Source organism: Diaphorina citri, unplaced genomic scaffold, assembly GCF_000475195.1.
Source record: "Diaphorina citri unplaced genomic scaffold, Diaci psyllid genome assembly version 1.1 scaffold369, whole genome shotgun sequence".
Classification (NCBI taxonomy): Eukaryota; Metazoa; Arthropoda; class Insecta; order Hemiptera; family Psyllidae; genus Diaphorina; species Diaphorina citri.
The window spans coordinates 199,428-217,953 of record NW_007377804.1 but is presented as its reverse complement, the minus strand read 5'-3'; the positions used below and the strand labels follow the sequence as shown (position 1 = coordinate 217,953).

The 18,526-nt window shown below is 38.5% G+C and overlaps 3 protein-coding genes across 3 annotated transcripts; all 3 read right to left on the bottom strand.

The window, feature by feature from the left end:
* Window positions 1-522: 522 nt before the first annotated feature.
* LOC103508126 (phenoloxidase 1-like) lies at window positions 523-3,786 on the bottom strand (the record flags this gene model as incomplete). The annotated part of the gene is made up of 3 exons (XM_008472660.1): window positions 3,709-3,786; window positions 1,058-1,170; window positions 523-648 (listed from the first exon to the last, which is right to left on the bottom strand). Coding segments are annotated over exons 1-3 (317 nt in total), but the record flags the coding sequence as incomplete, so codon positions are not given.
* A 454-nt stretch (window positions 3,787-4,240) lies between these two features.
* LOC103508125 (phenoloxidase 1-like) lies at window positions 4,241-13,291 on the bottom strand. Its single transcript, XM_008472659.3, has 18 exons — window positions 13,284-13,291; window positions 12,709-12,747; window positions 12,472-12,540; window positions 12,193-12,309; window positions 11,576-11,688; window positions 11,078-11,156; window positions 10,855-10,929; window positions 10,572-10,640; window positions 10,265-10,464; window positions 9,465-9,576; window positions 9,048-9,137; window positions 8,554-8,712; window positions 8,216-8,344; window positions 7,467-7,652; window positions 6,584-6,722; window positions 5,724-5,817; window positions 4,833-4,968; window positions 4,241-4,535 (listed from the first exon to the last, which is right to left on the bottom strand). Exons 2-18 carry the CDS (start codon window positions 12,709-12,711, stop codon window positions 4,260-4,262), a joined length of 2,046 nt encoding a protein of 681 aa, XP_008470881.2. The 5' UTR covers window positions 12,712-12,747; window positions 13,284-13,291; the 3' UTR covers window positions 4,241-4,259.
* Window positions 13,292-15,010: 1,719 nt separating this feature from the next.
* Window positions 15,011-17,327, bottom strand: LOC103508123 (lysosomal aspartic protease-like). The gene is made up of 4 exons (XM_026822815.1): window positions 17,155-17,327; window positions 16,547-16,645; window positions 16,289-16,427; window positions 15,011-15,481 (listed from the first exon to the last, which is right to left on the bottom strand). Exons 1-4 carry the CDS (start codon window positions 17,325-17,327, stop codon window positions 15,317-15,319), a joined length of 576 nt encoding a protein of 191 aa, XP_026678616.1. The 3' UTR covers window positions 15,011-15,316.
* Window positions 17,328-18,526: the final 1,199 nt, after the last annotated feature.

Here is an 18,526-nt window from a genome sequence, read left to right as displayed (position 1 = left end):
AAAAAAATGTAGGTATTACTGGCAAAATTTCCAGAGAAATACAAAAAGCCATCAAACCAAAAGGATGGAAAATTTCATTGCCTTACTAATGCCGCATCTGGTTGCTAATCAATCACAGTAGCAACTCAATTAACCTAACCTTACGAACCCAAGTGTACTCCGCACTCCAAACCATAACTTTGACTCTGCCGGGAATTAAACCCGGTATCTTGTAGGTAGCATACACGGAGAGAAAATCAAGCCTTCACTTGTTTTGACATCTCCACTAATATTCCTTTTCTTTCCAATGCTTCAATTGCTTGTCTCTTGGGGTAGTTTTGGCATCTTTACTACCTTATAATTTCTCTCCCTCCCTCAACCTTCTTTCTTTATATCTCTTTCTTACGGCTACCAAATTTGTGTAGTTCAGGCACCTCCACTAATTTCTTTTCTCTCTCTCTCTCTCTCTCTCTCTCTCTCTCTCATTGTTCTTATTGGTAGTTTTGACATCTCCACTAGAAGGTCTCGACTTCTTGTACTTACCGGGCCAACATCTGTTGATGCATATAGTAGAATGATTCTCCTCTCCTGTGATTACCAACCAAGTTTCCAGCAAATGGGTTGGCTTCATGCCAATGGTAATGGAACAGATTGATTCCCAGATCATGCCTGTGGTATAAGATTTTCATTTAGGTATCGCTTGGTAATTTGGTTCTTTCCTCTCGTTCTAATTACCAACTTAATATTTGCATTTTCAAGATCCACAAAAGTATGAATCCTTAGGGTAGGTAAAAAAAGAGTGGACCGGAGAGCAGGCATCGAGCAGGTAGAGGAAAACGACGACTTCAAACCACATAGAACTGATTGCAAAAATCTCTATGCTCTTTGCTTTCCGCACCACTCTGTTTTTAGCCTTAGTCAGGCACCTCCATTACTTTAATCAAAGCTCTTCACAACCTAACATGGGCCCAATTAGCCCCTCTGTCAGCCCTCCCTGTAAAATTATGCCTAGTTGTTCCCTCTAATAACAGAAGTACGCAATGATCACTACGACCTTTTTCGATCTAATGTAACCTACCTGTAATATTCCAGATAATCCTCTTGTTCCTGAAGTCCAGAACTACTCTTGTCGTCAAAATACAGACTGAACATGTGGTTGCTCATCTGTGAGGCATTGACTGGAGCAGCGTCCTGTCAAATCAGCAAAAGAGGCATTACATGATTGGTTGATTTTTTTATTTATTTATATAATATGGTCTAAGATGTAATAACCGCGGGGCGACATTGCAAGGAATGTTCCTATAATAGGAAAGATCATCAAACATTTGAATTTGTAGCCATACGAAGAGAATGCAAACTTCCAGATAATCATGGGAGAAGTGGGAAAACTGGATAAGAGTGAGTGAACAAAGGACAAAATAACTTTCCCTATAAACTGCCGCAAATGTTTTCCAGAGTAAAACTTTTCCCTCCTCTTTACTCCAGCGGTCCAGTAATGAAAAAGGGTCACAACCTCAAGAGAATAAAATTAATGATGAGAGAATTTCACCAACATCCTAAAGAACATACCACAGGCGCTTGTACACCGCCGCGCCGACTAAGGATAAGGAACAGCAGTCAAAACTTTCGAAAACTGGTGATACCGTAATGAGTTCAAAAACTTTTGACGTAAGAGGGTACTTGTCTTCTAAAGGTGTGTTCACACATAGTCGACCAGCCGCGGCCGTCGATCGATGTCGACTGAACCGTCCACACTGCCTCGACAACGTAGATTCACCTCGTCGATTGACGTCGATTGGACACAGCTTTAAACTGTTGTAGGTAATTCATGAACTGTTGTTAGGTACATAGTACACCAGCTTACCACCCAATAGGGCGTAATCTACAGAGCGAAATTTTTCGGTTTTACATCGTTTTGGAATCCGTCCTAGCTCAAGACATTACTATGAAGTAGACCTGACAGGTACAGCTCATCAGGTCCGCCTGTCAGGTCTACCTGATCAGCTGTACCTGTCAGGTCTACCCGTCTAGAACTTCAGCCGCTAACTGTTTCGGGGAGCGCTTGGCATTGTGAGGACAATTGAGAAAATGACTGAAATCCTAGCAAAAAAAGCGAAGCATTAAAGCCTGCTTACTAATTACCTTAGCAGTTAAAGAGTTGTCTTCCAAAATGCTCTAGGTACATACTTACCTGTGAATTTCTTTCACCTTTGACATGAGCTTTTATGGAATTCTTTCCTACATGTTGTGTGTTACTTCAAAATTTCCTAAATATTTTCTGACTAAGCAGGAAAATAAAGGGGTGAAGGTACTTATTTGGGAATGACTCATTGAACTGAGATGTCTATGGTGGCATAGACAGAGTTTGGAGAGAAGGAAGATACATATTGGTAAAGGGGAACTCCAATGATTCATTTTTTTTTTATTAGGGAGAGAGGAAACAGTTCAATCAATCAGTGAGGTTATCAAACTTGCATCAGGGCTAATCTCTCTCTTCTCTTTCTTTTCTTTCTTTCTCTCTCTCCTCCCTTTCTTTCTCTTTCTCCCTTACTCTCCTTTCCCCCCCTTTATTTCTCTCTTTTTTTACTCTCTCAAGACATTAGCAATTGGCTTAGATGTATCATGATGTTATTATTAATATCTGTCACCCTAAATAAAGAAGAAAAATTATTACAGTTCAAAATCTTTTTCTCAATAATATCAAACATGTTGTTGTTGTAGCGGCTTTAGCTTTTGCCGAATGGTGTTGGCAGAGTAAAGGACATCTTTTTGTATCTGCCATACACCAGGGTGATGGTCTCTAGCCATGTTGAATGGGCTTGTCCTGAACCACAGTCAACCATTGTGAGGACTTGTGCTTATTTTTTAAAACATAGAGGTATGCGACCACAAACTTTGGATAAAATACGGTAAGACCAATGTCCGGCAGGGAGATTCAAGCTTAAATAAAATTAATTCGGCGCAAGTAGTAAGTGCAAGAACAAGAAATACAAGAATGATTGAATGAAGATTGAAGAACAAACAATTTTTATGGGGGGAGTGAAAAGATAAACAAAATTAAACATTGGGGAAGTTCAAAGGTGGGGAGACTTAAATGTAGGGGAAATGTCTACAATGTTGCCAAATTGACTAGGTTTTGGGCTTCCTGCTAAAAGTGGGATATTTTAGCCGAACTTTTATTTGCGTCGCTTCTTATTTTATTTATTTGATGGCAAAATTAGGTGCGACCACAAACTTTGGATAAAATACGGTAAGACCACTGTCCGGCAGGGAGATTCAAGCTTAAATAAAATTAATTCGGCGCAAGTAGTAGGTGCAAGAACAAGAAATACAAGAATGAAAATGAAGATTGAAGAACAAACAATTTTTATGGGGGGAGTGAAAAGATAAACAAAATAAACATTGGGGAAGCTCAAAGGTGGGGAGACTTAAATGTAGGGGAAATGTCTACAATGTTGACAAATTGACTAGATTTTGGGCTTCCTGCTAAAAGTGGGATATTTTAGCCGAACTTTTATTTGCGTCGCTTCTTATTTCATTTATTTGATGGCAAAATTAGGTATTATATTTAAAGCAGGCGAAACGAATAAAAAGAAAATGAAAATTATTTGGTAAATACATTGTAGTTCGTCCTTTTTATTACGTAGAAAGTTTCATTCCTCTCAAGGTTTTTCAAATCAGCTTCACTTTTTCCAATTATCACATTTTCAATATCCAGTACTTTCTAACCTCATTGGCTGACCTTGTCAGGAATGCGGAAAATCCTGACAAAAGCCAAAGGTCATTGACCTTGGTAGACGAGTCCATGATGCTCCAAATTTGGAAGAGTTCATTTTGCAGATACCTATTTAACTAGGGAGATTGGTTCTTTGATTTTCTTCTGATTACTTTTAAATGATTAGTAGGTAGGTACCAACTTTTTGTTTCATTCAGTTTTTTTTTTATTACAATAAGGAATCTGGTATACTTTTCCACCCTATGGGATTTACCTAGATGTAATATAGGTAAATCAAGAAGACAAAAAAAAAACAACAAAGTTTGAAAATAAGTATTTCTTTTATTAATTTTTAAAATAAATTACAAAAGTATCTATGGGAGTATGGGTACATTGGTAAGGTCTACCTCAACAACTTTTGCTACACGGTTGAATCTTTGATTTATTTCCGCCATTGTTCAAACCCCATGTTGGAATGAATGTATTCTTATAAGATTCAGGACTGTTTTTTTCTTCTTCTTCTTCTTCTTCTTCTTCTTCTTCTTCTTCTTCTTCTTCTTCTTCTTCAATACCGAATTGTCGGATTAACAGGTACATCAGGTATAGGCGGTACCGTATTGTTGGTATGCTTGATCACAATCTCTTGAACCAACATGTTGGGCGTTACAAAATCGGCTAAAGTTTGAGCCCATTTGGGGGCGGGTCTGTCCCACGGGTACCCCATTGGTCTTGGGTCGGGGTATATTGATTCCATTTGGCCACAATAGCTGTATGCCTCCTTGCATTGGGTCCGCTTCACGGCTTGGGGATTTGGAGGAGTGAAAGTTGTGGTGTATTCTCTCTAGGGAAATAATAATAAAATATTTTTAATAGAAAGAGATATAGAGAAATTCTTGTGGACGATAGTATTAATGATACTAATCTAACAACTTTCCAGAGTTTAGGGTTCCTCAAACGGACACAAATGAACTGAAAATGACACAATTACGAATCTTACCTAGACTTGGTAGTGGTAGTACAGGTGTAAGTACCTTATCTACTTGCATACCTAACGACATCAAACAGATTTATTACAGTAATAAGTAGATAATAAAATGGAATATTAAATGTAATAAATATTGGCGGTAAGAAAACTCACCCATTTCCCTTTCTCTTGGGACAGCATGGCAAATATCTGGAACTTCATGCCTTCCAAAGTACCACGGGGTAGTAGGTAATAGTCAGGCCATCCACACGCACAGAAGTCAGACTCCTCTGGATCTAGCATGCTGAATTTGCCAGTAATAAAAAGATTCGATTTAGCTCAAGTACCTACTGCATATGGAACTTGGCCTGGCGCACTGCCGATGCGCTCAGATCTTCTCTTCGCTAAACCACAGTCCTGAAACAGGTAAATTATTTGTTCTCAGGAACTAAATTTACCTCAGGATCACACCCTACTTTATGGAAAAAAAAGAAAACTCACCCTGAAGTAAGACAGAAAGAAATTTTAGCCAGTCAGATATTTGGAATTGATGCTTCAGCGTAGCTTGAGGGCCAGTATTTTGGCCTTAAAGCTTACCAAACCAATTTTTACTTTCCTAATAGTATCGAGTTGAACTCACATGGTCATATTCGGGAAGTTGGTATTTGCTTTCGATCCGGCTCTCTAGTTCCTTAGGATCGTGAGCACTCGGAATTGGGACCTCTCCATTGGCTAGTTTCTCTGTGTTGTATCTGAGAGAAGGAATAAACATCAAATAAACATTATAATTCCATAACAAAGTTCTTAATTAGAAATGATTTAATGAAGCTGTATAGGTACTCGTACATGAAAGATGCAATACAAACATTAGGAACACGGAAGGAGCCCAGGTATTGTTTCTGGCCGTTCAAGGGGTTTTAAACCCCACAATCCTTCCAACTTAAAACACTGTGAGGTAGGTAGCATACACGGAGAGAAAATCAAGCCTTCACTTGTTTTGACATCTCCACTAATATTCCTTTTCTTTCCAATGCTTCAATTGCTTGTCTCTTGGGGTAGTTGAATTTGCCTGTGGCAAGACTTCGGAATACCTCGTCAAATTTGACGGTGACGACCGAATCTTCTGCAGGTCTAACTAGGGTAGATTGACCCGTGGGAACTGCAAAAGGAAAGCAATTTTCTTCGAAGAAAAACCATGTAAATTAGGCAATAATTTATCGGCGATTGTCAACCATCAGGTAATATCTACTATTGAGTGATACCCTAATAAATATTGTTCAAGTTGACAGTAGGTACCTACTGTCGTAGGGTCAAACATTTTGCTGGACAATATTTTTAAAGAAAATAACCCGGTCATTTATATGTCATACGAGTGTTTCCACTTGCCCGTTGAATTCATGATCAAATGTTGAACGATTTTGAAGCAAATGTCAACAATGAATTTGCCTGTGGCAAGACTTCGGAATACCTCGTCAAATTTGACGGTGACGACCGAATCTTCTGCAGGTCTAACTAGGGTAGATTGGCCCGTGGGAACTGCAAAAGGAAAGCCATTTTCTTCGAAGAAAAACTATGTAAATTAGGCAATAATTTATCGGCAATTGTCAATCATCAGGTGATATCTACTATTGAGTGATACCCTAATAAATATTGTTCAAGTTGACAGTAGGTACCTACTGTCATAGGGTCAAACATTTTGCTGGACAATATTTTTAAAGAAAATAACCCGGTCATTTACATGTCATGAAAATAACCCGGTCATTTATATGTCATACGAGTGTTTCCACTTGCCCGTTGAATTCATGATCAAATGTTGAACGATTTTGAAGCAAATGTCAACAATAGTCAACATTACCTTTCTAATTAGGCAACATTAATTCGGACAGTGAAACCCCAGGGGCCCCAGGATTAAGTAGCTCACTTACAATGGACTCGGAACTTGTCCAGTTCGATAAATAGAGATCTTTGTGCGCTCAGAGGTAGCTCGTTTCCTTCAATGTCATTTTTGGCGCCTAGGAAAATTCGCATGATTCCCGTTTTCGTTTCGTTGCTGTTATTTTCTATCTGAAAGTCAAACCAATGAGCGGAATGGAATTTGAAATTATTATTTAAAATAAATAATGAATAAATAAATAAATTACGAGTATAAATAAAAAAAAAAATGTTGGTGGTGGTGGTGGTCAATTGCACATTTCAGTAGCGATTTTATGTATTGATCCCTTATTTCCCCCAAAGACTAAAGACCCTTGTTGCACGCCTCTTATCTAGTAGGTACCTAGAACCTTTGAGTTTTTTTCCGGATGGATATAGTCTTTGATGTGTTCCTGTTCCCACTCAGGCGGCATTTACCGCTCAGGACGATCTTCAGTGACTGGTATTTTATACACAACCAAATGATGAATGGTGGAAATTTCATGTGTGATAAAGGTAATTTCTTACGCTTAACCCACAGTAGTCTCTAATATTTAACGGTAATGTCTTACGCTTAACGTACGGTAATCTCATACTTGAAATCCTCATGTTGGATATGATATCAAACCAATGAGCGGAATGGAATTTGATATTATTATTTAAAATAAATGGGTAAATAAATAAATTACGAGTAAAAAAAAAAAAAGTGGACTTCTTGTGAGAGACTGGCAGTTAGTACCCAACTGCATACTGCATATTTTAGTAGCGATATTATGTATTGATCCCTTATTTCTCCAAGATTCCTTATTTAATTACAATTATACACAACCAAATGATAAGATAAATAAGGTAGTGACAGTTTCTTAAATGTATGATAATTTCTTACGCTTAACGTACGGTAATCTCATACTTGAAATCCTCATGTTGGATATGATAGGGAATGTTGTACTCCTCTGTCAGTTCTTTATCCCTCACATACACCTCGTCCATACGAATTAGTTGCCAAAATGTCTCCAACTGATCCGTTGGGCCTTGCTTATTGAGGATCCTCAAGCTTTTCAGCTCCACACCGGGGTACTCCAGCTGTTAAGGGAAAGAGAAAAATCACTAAAGATTTTTTTAAGAGGTCCGGTAGAGGGAACTGTCACTGTTAAAGTCCGAAATCGTCCCAAAATCGAAGAGAGAAGGAAAATAGGATAGGAGAAAGCCAGCCGATCCGAGAACGAACATTATCCGTTCAGGATGAAATCCGCCCCGAGCGGGAATTGAACCCGCGGCCTAGAGCTTACAAGGCAGACGCACTAACAAGCAAGTTAACTAGGCTGGTTCACTGGAGAAAAATAGTTAAATTAGAGAAAAGAGGAGTTCCATTACCCCTGCTAGCATAATAGGACATCATTTTATCATTGTCAATATTCATTTTATCATTGACTTTTCCCATACACAAAAAGCCCACTCTCAGGATTAGGTGTAGGGGCAAACAGCCCCAAAAAATGGATTAACATTGGCTTACGGATCCGAGGGTTATTAATTTTTTGAAGCCCCGTGTGGACCGCGGAGCATTGCGTTTTCTTCAGTAGTTTTTGCGTCTCCACTAATTATTTATACATACCTACTTTAAATAAATTAGAGAACGTCAGACTCACCTGTTCTTTTGTATACTCGGGCAGTTTGTTTTGGAAAATTTTGAAAATGTCGTCAATGTAAGTATGAAACCGATAAAACACGGGACAGCGGGGGGCAGTGCGTGTATCGCCAAGATCAGCCAGTATTTGCTGAAAATTCAATTGAAAATGAAAAGTCAACTCCCACGACGTAGTGGTCACTGTGCTCGCCTTGCACGCGGGAGACCCGGGTTCAATTCCCGACAGGGACAAAAAATTTGTATCATGCAAATGATTGATTCCGTGACTGGCTATTGCGGGGCCCACTCAGCCTCTTGTTGGCAGTATGAACAAGGTATATTCTATTCTATTTTACTTACAATTGACACCTTCTGTTTCCCCTTGTAATGACAGTAGGCAATGTTGTTGTGCCCCATATTGTGAGCATTTCCATACAAAGTAGGGTTTGGAGTAGCCGAACTAGGTTGTATCATGTTGCCCAATAGATCGACAGAGATCGGCATGGATTGATTGGTGCTCTGAAAGGACAAAAAGGACTCGGGGCGCTTATAACTTATCTTTCAAAGTTACCGCGAAGGACGGGACGGAATTAGGTATACACATCCATCCAGAGTTACTTTTTTTTCGCGCTGAATGAATTGGGGTTCAACCCAATCTTACGGCGCGGCGCGCGGCGTGGCAGATCTTGATAAATTGATCAGGAAAAACAAAGATTCAAAATAGCACAGAATAAGAGGGTGCCATTGCAGGCATTTTCGTACCTACTACTCTACGTGTGTGTGTGTGTGTGTGTGTGTGTGTGTGTCTTTGTCTGGGGGGGGATTGTGGGTGTGTGTGTTTTTTTAATACTAACCGTGACCGCATATCCCTGATTGATGGCCTCAATAATATTGTTGGTCCATTGCTGCATCTCAGTGTAAGAAGCCGAGCAACCATCACCAACCTAAGGGGAAAAAAGTAATAAAAAGATTCGATTTAGCTCAAGTACCTACTGCATATGGAACTTGGCCTGGCGCACTGCCGATGCGCTCAGATCTTCTCTTCACTAAACCACAGTCCTGAAACAGGTAAATTATTTGTTCTCAGGAACTAAATTTACCTCAGGATCACACCCTACTGAAAAAAAAAAATCTCACCCTGAAGTAAGACAGAAAGAAATTTTAGCCAGTCAGATATTTGGAATTAATGCTTCAGCGTAGCTTGAGGGCCAGTATTTTGGCCTTATAGCTTACCAAACTTTACTTTCCTTAGAGTATCGAGTCGAACTCACATGGTCATATTCGGGAAGTTGGTATTTGTTTTCGATCCGGCTTTCTAGTTCCTTAGGATCGTGAGCACTCGGAATTGGGACCTCTCCATTGGCTAGTTTCTCTGTGTTGTATCTGAGAGAAGGAATAAACATCAAATAAACGTTATAGTTCCATAACAAATTTCTTATTTAGAAATGATTTAATGAAGCTGTATAGGTACTCGTACATGAAAGATGCATACCAAACTTTAGAAACACGGAAGGAGCACAGATATTGTTTCTGGCCGTTCAAGGGGTTTTAAACCCCACAATCCTTCCAACTTAAAGCACTGTGAGATAGGTACCATACACGGAGAGAAAATCAAGCTGTTTGGCATCTTTACTACCTTATAATTTCTCTCCCTCCCTCAACCTTCTTTCTTTATATCTCTTTCTTACGGCTACCAAATTTGTGTAGTTCAAGCACCTCCACTAATTTCTTTTCTCTCTCTCTCTCTCTCTCTATCTCTCTCATTGTTCTTATTGGTAGTTTTGATATCTCCACTAGAAGTTCTTGACTTCCCAAAAGGATGGAAAATTTCATTGCCTTACTAATGCCGCATCTGGTTGCTAATCAATCACAGTAGCAACTCAATTAACCTAACCTTACAAACCCAACTGTACTCCGCATTCCGAACCATAACTTTGACTCTGCCGGGAATTAAACCCGGTATCTTCACTTTACAAGCCTTCTGTGATACCCAATCGTCCATCTAAATTGTATTCTCCAATAATCCAGATTCAAACACCCAAAAAATAGAGCTTTTTAGAATAAACCCTACCTGTTTAAATAGAAACCAAAGACATTCTTTTCCAATAGCTTTTGTTGGATGATATTGTAGAAGGGTGGCTCTACACCATCAACAGCAATGTTATCGTATCCCATTCCAAGGATTCCATCGAACTTGGCAGCAACAAATGTAAAGCCAGGCTCCTTAATAGCTTCTCCAAATACTTGGTTTTTGATTGTCAAGTCACCAATCTGTAACAAAGAAATGATGTGTTTAATTAAACTTCTAAAATGAGAGTTAAGTCACCGACACTAAGAGGGAGGAAAATGGAATTTTACTAACTTCAACTAGAATCAGCAACAAATGTAAAGCCAGGTTCCTTAATAGCTTCTCCAAATACTTGGTTTTTGATTGTCAAGTCACCAATCTGTAACAAAGAAATTTAATGATGTATTTAATTAAACTTCTAAAATGAGAGTTAAGTCACCAACACTGAGAGGGAGGAAAATGGAATTTTACTAACTTCAACTAGAAACAAATTTGGACCTGCTAGATTGAAGAGATCACCACATTCCCATTACTTCTCAATTATTTTTCCATTCATAGAACTCTAACCCACTAGAAACCAACATCATACTTACCCTCAGAGTATCCTGAGATAGATAACCAGAAACAGCTCCAGACCCATAGCGAATGGCAAACTGGGTTCCATTCTTCTTGAATGTTGAAGATTTTGCATCATTGTATTTGTTGTGGGTCACTTGAACATAGAGGGAAAATGAAATATTTTTTACATGGGAAAAGTATGGTAGGCAAGAAACAAGCAGTCAGTCCCTCTTGTTCAATCTACTCCAATTTCAATACATTCTTATTTTCATTCTTTCCAGCAAATGGGTTGGCTTCATGCCAATGGTAATGGAACAGATTGATTCCCAGATCATGCCTGTGGTACAAGATTTTCATTTAGGCATCGCTTGGTAATTTGGTTCTTTCCTCTCGTTCTAATTACCAACTTAATATTTGCATTTTCAAGATCCACAGAAGTATGAATCCTTAGGGTAGGTAAAACAGAGCATGGCATCGAGCAGGTAGAGGAAAGCGACGACTTCAAACCACATAGAACTGATTGCAAAAATCTCTATGCTCTTTGCTTTCCGCACCACTCTGTTTTTAGCCTTAGTCAGGCACCTCCACTACTGGGGTAACAACTTTGTAACCAAGCTGTTCACAATCAGAACCTAATGTGAGACCAAATTAGCCCCTGTCGGCCCTCCCTGTAAAATTATGCCTAGTTGCTCCCTCTAATAACAGAAGTACGCAATGATCACTATACGACCTTTTTAATGATCTAATGTAACCTACCTGTAATATTCCAGATAATCCTCTTGTTCCTGAAGTCCAGAACTACTCTTGTCGTCAAAATACAGACTGAACATGTGGTTGCTCATCTGTGAGGCATTGACTGGAGCAGCGTCCTGTCAAATCAGCAAAAAAGGCATTACGTGATTGGTTGATTTTTTTTATTTATTTATATTATAGATTCAGTATACAAAATTAAATATGTATACTCGAACGTATGTATCAAAAGTTCAAAAACTTTTGACGTAAGAGGGTACTTGTCTTCTAAAGGTGTGTTCACACATAGTTGACTAGCCGCGGCCGTCGATCGATGTCGACTGAACCGTCCACACTGCCTCGACAACGTAGATTCACCTCGTCGACTGGACACAGCTTTAAACTGTTGTAGGTAATTGAGTAATTCATGAACTGTTGTTAGGTACATAGTACACCAGATTACCACCCAATAGGGCGTAATCTAGAGAGCGAAATTTTTCATTTTTACATTGTTTTGGACATGGAAAAACCTTTTGAAAATTAAAAACACATGTAATCCTTTTCCTTTTTAGTTTGGTAGGTAATTATCTAATCTATCTGTTAATAAAATTAGGTGCTTCTTTATTTCATTATAAGTCACTTACCTTGTTGGGAATATCTTCGGGGACAATTGGAGGAGGAGGGGGTTGCGGGTTGATAAAATCCCTACTCTGAATACGAGGACTGGGTGACATAAATGGGGACCGCTGCCAGAGATTGCCCTGAGCATTTGGAGGAAACCAGGCAGCTCCGAGTTGAAAGAGGGCAGTGAGAAGAAAGACGTCCAAATTCTGCAATTACAGAAGAAGACATTTTATTTTACCTTATTAGCGCTTAAACCTAGACGTGGAGTGTTCCGCTCGTCATTACCTACTTATAGGGACCTGAGCATTTGGAGGAAACCAGGCAGCTCCGAGTTGAAAGAGGGCAGTGAGAAGAAAGACGTCCAAATTCTGCAATTACAGAAGAAGGCATTTTATTTTACCTTATTAGCACTTAAACCTAGACGTGGAGTGTTCCGCTCGTCATTACCTACTTGTAGGGGTGATCGTTTTTATCTTCCTTTTTTAAGGATTAAATAAACACAATCGAGTAGACACATAGTAGGTAAAAAAACTCACCATATTTACAATTTTCACAAAGGAACCCGTCGATTCGAACTTTGATAGATGGACACCCGTCGATTCAATATGTTACAATATCCGCGAAACATTCGGAAAACAAAGCAAAAAGGGGATTTAGGTAAAAACCGAGAAAATTGAAGATAATTTCTTGGTCGTGTAAAAAACTAATAAAATGGAAATACAAAATGAAATTCAGCGTGAAAAGCACGAACTGTTTGGTTTTATTGGTTGAGAATCCCGATAATTTTTTTAATTTCGACGTACCTACGTAAACAAGAGGTGACAAAGTAGGTATACCTATCCTGTTTGATCTTTGAAAAAAAATCTAGATTACCTATTTTGTTTTAGGTGGGTAACTAATTTTAGTACGTGATGATAAGAGTATCCAAAAGTTACGAGTATTTAGAATTAGGTAATATTGCTACCGTGATTTTCTCCAAAACTAGCTCAAAGCCAATTATTGTAAGGAACGCGGAACACAATTTGCGTCCTGGGTAACCAACTCAAAGGTAACCATTCTCGAGCGCAATCAAAAGGCAAAAAGAAAAGTACGAAAAAGTGTTTCCACAAACCAAGAGGGAAAAATTCCAACGTTGGCATTTCGAGAGTTGGTACCGTAGGTACCTAATAAAACAAATAATATACCTAAATAAAATAAATAATTGAAATCAGTGATAGACAGGTGATGCACATGTCTCACACAATAATCATCCATTGGATTAAAAAGTAAGAGGGAAAATTACTGATAATGGCATGGATATTTTTTATTTATTTCAATCTTGAAAAAATCCCTAAAATTTCTTCCCTTCGGTAGAGACCCTAGGATGCATGCAGCGTTTCCTCTCAGGCCAATCTTTACTGATATTACATTTCTCGTTTTCGTCGTCGTAATGAAGTGGGGACTGGGTTCCGGAACTCTAATATATCAGGAAGCTTGGCACTTTAATATATCGTTTCCAACACCCTGAATCTGGGAAAATAATACAATACTACAGTTGTTCCACCCTAAGTCTCCTAAAACTTGTGGCACCCGCACCCCATCAATAATTTTTTCTCTCAGTGTACTCTTTTTTGATTATAATTCAATGTAGGTACACATACCTAAATAAAATAAATAATTGAAATCAGTGATAGACAGGTGATGCACATGTCTCACACAATAATCATCCATTGGATTAAAAAGTAGGTCTTGGAAAAATTCCTGATAATGGCACGGATATTTTTTATTTATTTAAATCTTGAAAAAATCCCTAAAATTTCTTCCCTTCGGTAGAGACCCTAGGATGCATGCAAGCGTTTCCTCTCTGGATGGCTAGACCAATCTTTACTGATAATTACATTTCTCGTTTTCGTCGTCGTAATGATCATTACTTCGAAGTGGAGACTGGGTTCCGGAACTCTAATATATCAAGAAGCTTGGCACTTTAATATATCGTTTCCAACACCCTAAATCTGGGAAAATAATACAAAACTACAGTTGTTCCACCCTAAGTCTCCTAAAACTTGATGCACCCGCACCCCATCAATAATTTTTTCTCTCAGTGTACCTACTCTTCTTTGATTATAATTCAATGTAGGTACACAAATACAAGAAATTACGAACAAAGGGCGTTGTTCGTAATTGCCTGGGGCAATCTTTACCATTCAACCCCCAGTGTACCTACTTAAACGTCCTCAAAAAATATAAATAATGAAAAATGGGCATATAGACCCCGGTGTAGTCTTGTTTGTCAGTTGTTTCCCAACTCTAATAATTGGGAGAGCAGCTGGCTTTAAACACATGACAGATTTAGCTGTCAATCAAATCCTATTGTAGAGGTCCCTACCTACTCAACACTTGTAATGACATCATGAGGATATATTCACGCTGGGACTCAGAGAGGCCTCAAATCAATAGACGTACGCCTGACGTACCTAGTCCTCTCGTGTACGTATTGCCGATCTGTCGACTTATTCCACGATAAAAAAATAAATCGTAGGATTTTCACGAGTTCAGAAACAACATAATTATCAGGTACAAGAAAAGTCAATTTTTTACGACATATGTATTTAAAAAAGAAATATGTATCTAATAGAAATAATGAAAATCATAGATCATGTTGATCTTCAAACTTTTCAAATAAGTCTGATAAATTTACAAGTACTTTGAACTTCAACCCAATGAGTTCTACAACAATCGTTGGAGATTTGAACCCACGCCTTCCCGCTTGACAGGCGAGCACCTTAACCACAGCGTTATCATGGTGGAAGGTATATTTTAAAAAGGAAAGTAAAAGGAAGAAATGAAAACATTTGGGAATATCACTACAAACATGTCCATCTATTTATTAATATAAAAAAAATACTTTTGTTCTTAACATACACAATACTTGGGATGTTGGCAATAAAAAAGCAAATAATTTTCAAGCCTACACCCTTCAAAAGTCGCATATTTTCTACAGACTTGTACTTCTTTACAGGGAAAATATCACACAGAAAAATTTCTAATACGTATTACTTTTAATTGTTCACTCACAAGGGGGAAGGGGGATATAAAAATAAATGATTTGTTCTCGATTAAATGAAAAAATAAGTAAAAAAAGTAGAAATGCAAGAAATTTTCGATTTATTTTTTAGCTTGAGCAAAGCCAACTTGGTTGTTATCCATATCGAAAACGGTGTAGAATTTGCCGATAAAGACGTCACCCAAGATCCAGATGGGACCAGCAGGAGGAGGGATATCCATTCCAGCAAAACCGGACAGACACATAGAAGACGATGCTATGGATACCTGGAACAAAGACAATACCCAATTCAGACACAACTTTTTTTTTTAATTATGCCCTTCTTCCTCCAGATCATGCCTCAATTGTGAATCGGACTTCAGGATGGTAAACTCTCTTTGAGCAAACCAACCTCAGTGGTGCAGTTGTTAACGCGTTGGACTTTGGATCTGGAGTTTCCAGCAAAACCGGACAGACACATAGAAGACGATGCTATGGATACCTGGAACAAAGACAATACCCAATTCAGACGCAACTTTTTTTTAATTATGCCTTTTTTCCAGATCATGCCTCAATTGTGAATCGGACTTCAGGATGGTAAACTCTCTTTGAGCAAACCAACCTCAGAGGTGCAGTTGTTAACGCGTTGGACTTTGGATCTGGAGGTTCCAGCAAAACCGGACAGACACATAGAAGACGATGCTATGGATACCTGGAACAAAGACAATACCCAATTCAGACGCAACTTTTTTTTTTTAATTATGCCCTTCCTCCAGATCATGCCTCAATCGTGAATCGGACTTCAGGATGGTAAACTCTCTTTGAGCAAACCAATCTCAGTGGTGCAGTTGTTAACGCGTTGGACTTTGGATCTGGAGGTTGGTGGTTCGAGTCCAAGTCAATTCATAAAATTTATCTAGGTGTAATAATCGGGGAACGATATTTGTGACAAGCATTTAAGTATGCTTACCACAATTAAAAATCCCTTATTTGAAAATGAAAACTTTTACCGCAATTATCTCGAAACTATGTTTCGGTTAAGCCTTTCTTCCAGATCCTCAATTGTGAATCGTACTTTAGGATGGTAAACTCACTTTGAGCACATAGTCAGTGGGAGTGAGGGTGAAGTTCTTGCCGCCCAGAATAATGTCCACGTTGGGCATCTTGTCCAAGTTGTCGCAGTCAACTTTGGCAGGTCCATTGGCCAGGGGCACAGCTCCAATCAGTTTGTTCGAGTGAGGGTGAAGTTCTTGCCGCCCAGAATAATGTCCACGTTGGGCATCTTGTCCAAGTTGTCGCAGTCAACTTTGGCAGGTCCATTAGCCAGGGGTACGGCGCCAATCAGTTTGTTGAGTTCGGCAATAACTTTGCTGGGTCCAATGATGAGACTGGTGCCAGTATCAGCAATAGCTTGGCAGTTGCTGCAGTAGACGTTCTTCTCGATCTTGATTCTGAAAGGGAAAAAAAAAATCTTCGTGTTATTACCTCATAAGAGTTTCCAACAGACCATTAATGTTTTCAAAGCTAAAAAGAAGAAGAAGAAGAAGAAGAAGAAGAAGAAGGATGATGAGACTGGTGCCAGTATCAGCAATAGCTTGGCAGTTGCTGCAGTAGACGTTCTTCTCGATCTTGATTCTGAAAGGGAAAAAAAATCTTCGTGTTATTACCTCACAAGAGTTTCCAACAGACCATTGTTTTCAAAGCTAAAAAGAAGAAGAAGAAGAAGAAGAAGGAGGGGAAAAAAACTCGATTATTTATCACTGTTATCTATGAGAGTTTGATGTATTTCTATAACATTACTTCTTGGACATGGACGGACTTTCTGATTCAGTTTTCGATGCCTCCTGTAAAACTAGTTTCAAGTGGTTTGCTGACGGATTTCTTGATTAAGTTTTTAATGACTTCTGAGAAATTTCGTATATCTGAGGTTGTTTGCTGTTGAAGCTAACGAAATACTCACGACTCTACTCCGAACTGCCAGTATCCTTTACGTGACACAGGGCTGTAGGTGATATCTCCAACGAACTTGTCTTTGTCCACACCTCCGAACATGATTTCACCTCCATTCTCATCAGAAGCGTTTCTAAAGTGAGAATGGCCAACGAACTTGTCTTTGTCCACACCTCCGAACATGATTTCACCTCCATTCTCATCAGAAGCGTTTCTAAAGTGAGAATGGAACCGAGTACCTATTATTTAATTATTACCTACTGTAAAACCTTTTCTTTTGTAAAGAAGGGAGGTATCGGTACCTTTTTTTGTTAATTTTAATTTTGAAGTTGAAGGCACTTTTTTTTCCTGCTAAAAGTGAAAGTGGGACACTGACTGCCATTTTATGCGATATCCGAGTAGGATTAACCTCCTTGATTTTTAACCCGGGTACACACGACTGTCACAAGTCACAGATATACTGGATATAGGTATTTTTATTTTCCTCAATGAAAAATATGAAAATTGATTTCACAAATCTTAAATTCACACTATTCATGATAATTCATAACGATGAATTTCTTAAAAAACGTGATTAATTTGAGAAAATCAACTTCTTTTGAATTAAATCACTGCAAAATTGGGAATGAACTTTAGTAGAAAAATTCAGTGGACGTGTGTATTTGCCTTTTTATTTTGGTATGTTTGGAGTTCAGCACCATACACCCATACAGCATAGGCGAGTGTTTTTGAAGCAGGCAAGCAGGCGAAAATTTTCTACATTAAATTTTTACTGGCTGCCACCTGTGGCTGCTGAAATGTTTCAGTGTTAAATTATTTTGTGTTTTCTCGTAAATGATGGACACTTTAGTGGGTAAGTATCCTTTGTCAATTTCATTTTAGCCAGCAAAAACAGTAGATTCCCCCAACCACTGATTGGCCTTCATTTCTAATCTCAAGCACATTTCTATTGGCATTTATCAAATTGTAAACATTTCTTTCCTTCATTTGCCTGTAGAGCAAACATTTTAGAAATAGCCTTTGTGGAGTTCTTATCAGCAATAGTATTATTTGTTTGATAGCGTAACTATCCCAACGCAACAGATGTGAGATAGGGTAATGAGCAGTTTATATCGCAACAAAAAGCAGGGTAAGTCTGAGAACAAATTCCAAGTTCATAGAGTCATGATGGTAATTTTGTAGCATGATGTTTCTTTAATGATAGTGTAGGATGGATTATGTTGAAGTTAATGACTTTATTTTCTGAATAGCAAGTTTTACTCAGGATAAAGTTTCTCATATTGTGTGCCATTATTCTGTTTAAATTCTAGATTTTTTTTTTTTTGTGAGTACCTATACTTATGTCCCTATTGAAATAGTATATTCAGCTAAGGCCTGGGACT

Bases quoted from the DNA above. Each gene is read 5' to 3' on its own strand.
- LOC103508123 (XM_026822815.1), bottom strand. From the start codon at position 17,327: ATGTTCGGAGGTGTGGACAAAGACAAGTTCGTTGGCCATTCTCACTTT. The intron at 16,646-17,154 runs GTGAGTATTTCG...TTTCCCTTTCAG, and splicing joins TGGCAGTTCGGAGTAGAGTC to AATCAAGATCGAGAAGAACG. The intron at 15,482-16,288 runs GTGAGTTTACCA...TCTTTGTTCCAG, and splicing joins CCACTGACTATGTGCTCAAA to GTATCCATAGCATCGTCTTC.
- LOC103508125 (XM_008472659.3), bottom strand. The intron at 11,157-11,575 runs GTAGGTTACATT...CTTGTACCACAG, and splicing joins GATTATCTGGAATATTACAG to GCATGATCTGGGAATCAATC. The intron at 4,969-5,723 runs ATTCAACTACCC...TATTACTGGCAA, and splicing joins CGAAGTCTTGCCACAGGCAA to ATTCAGCATGCTAGATCCAG.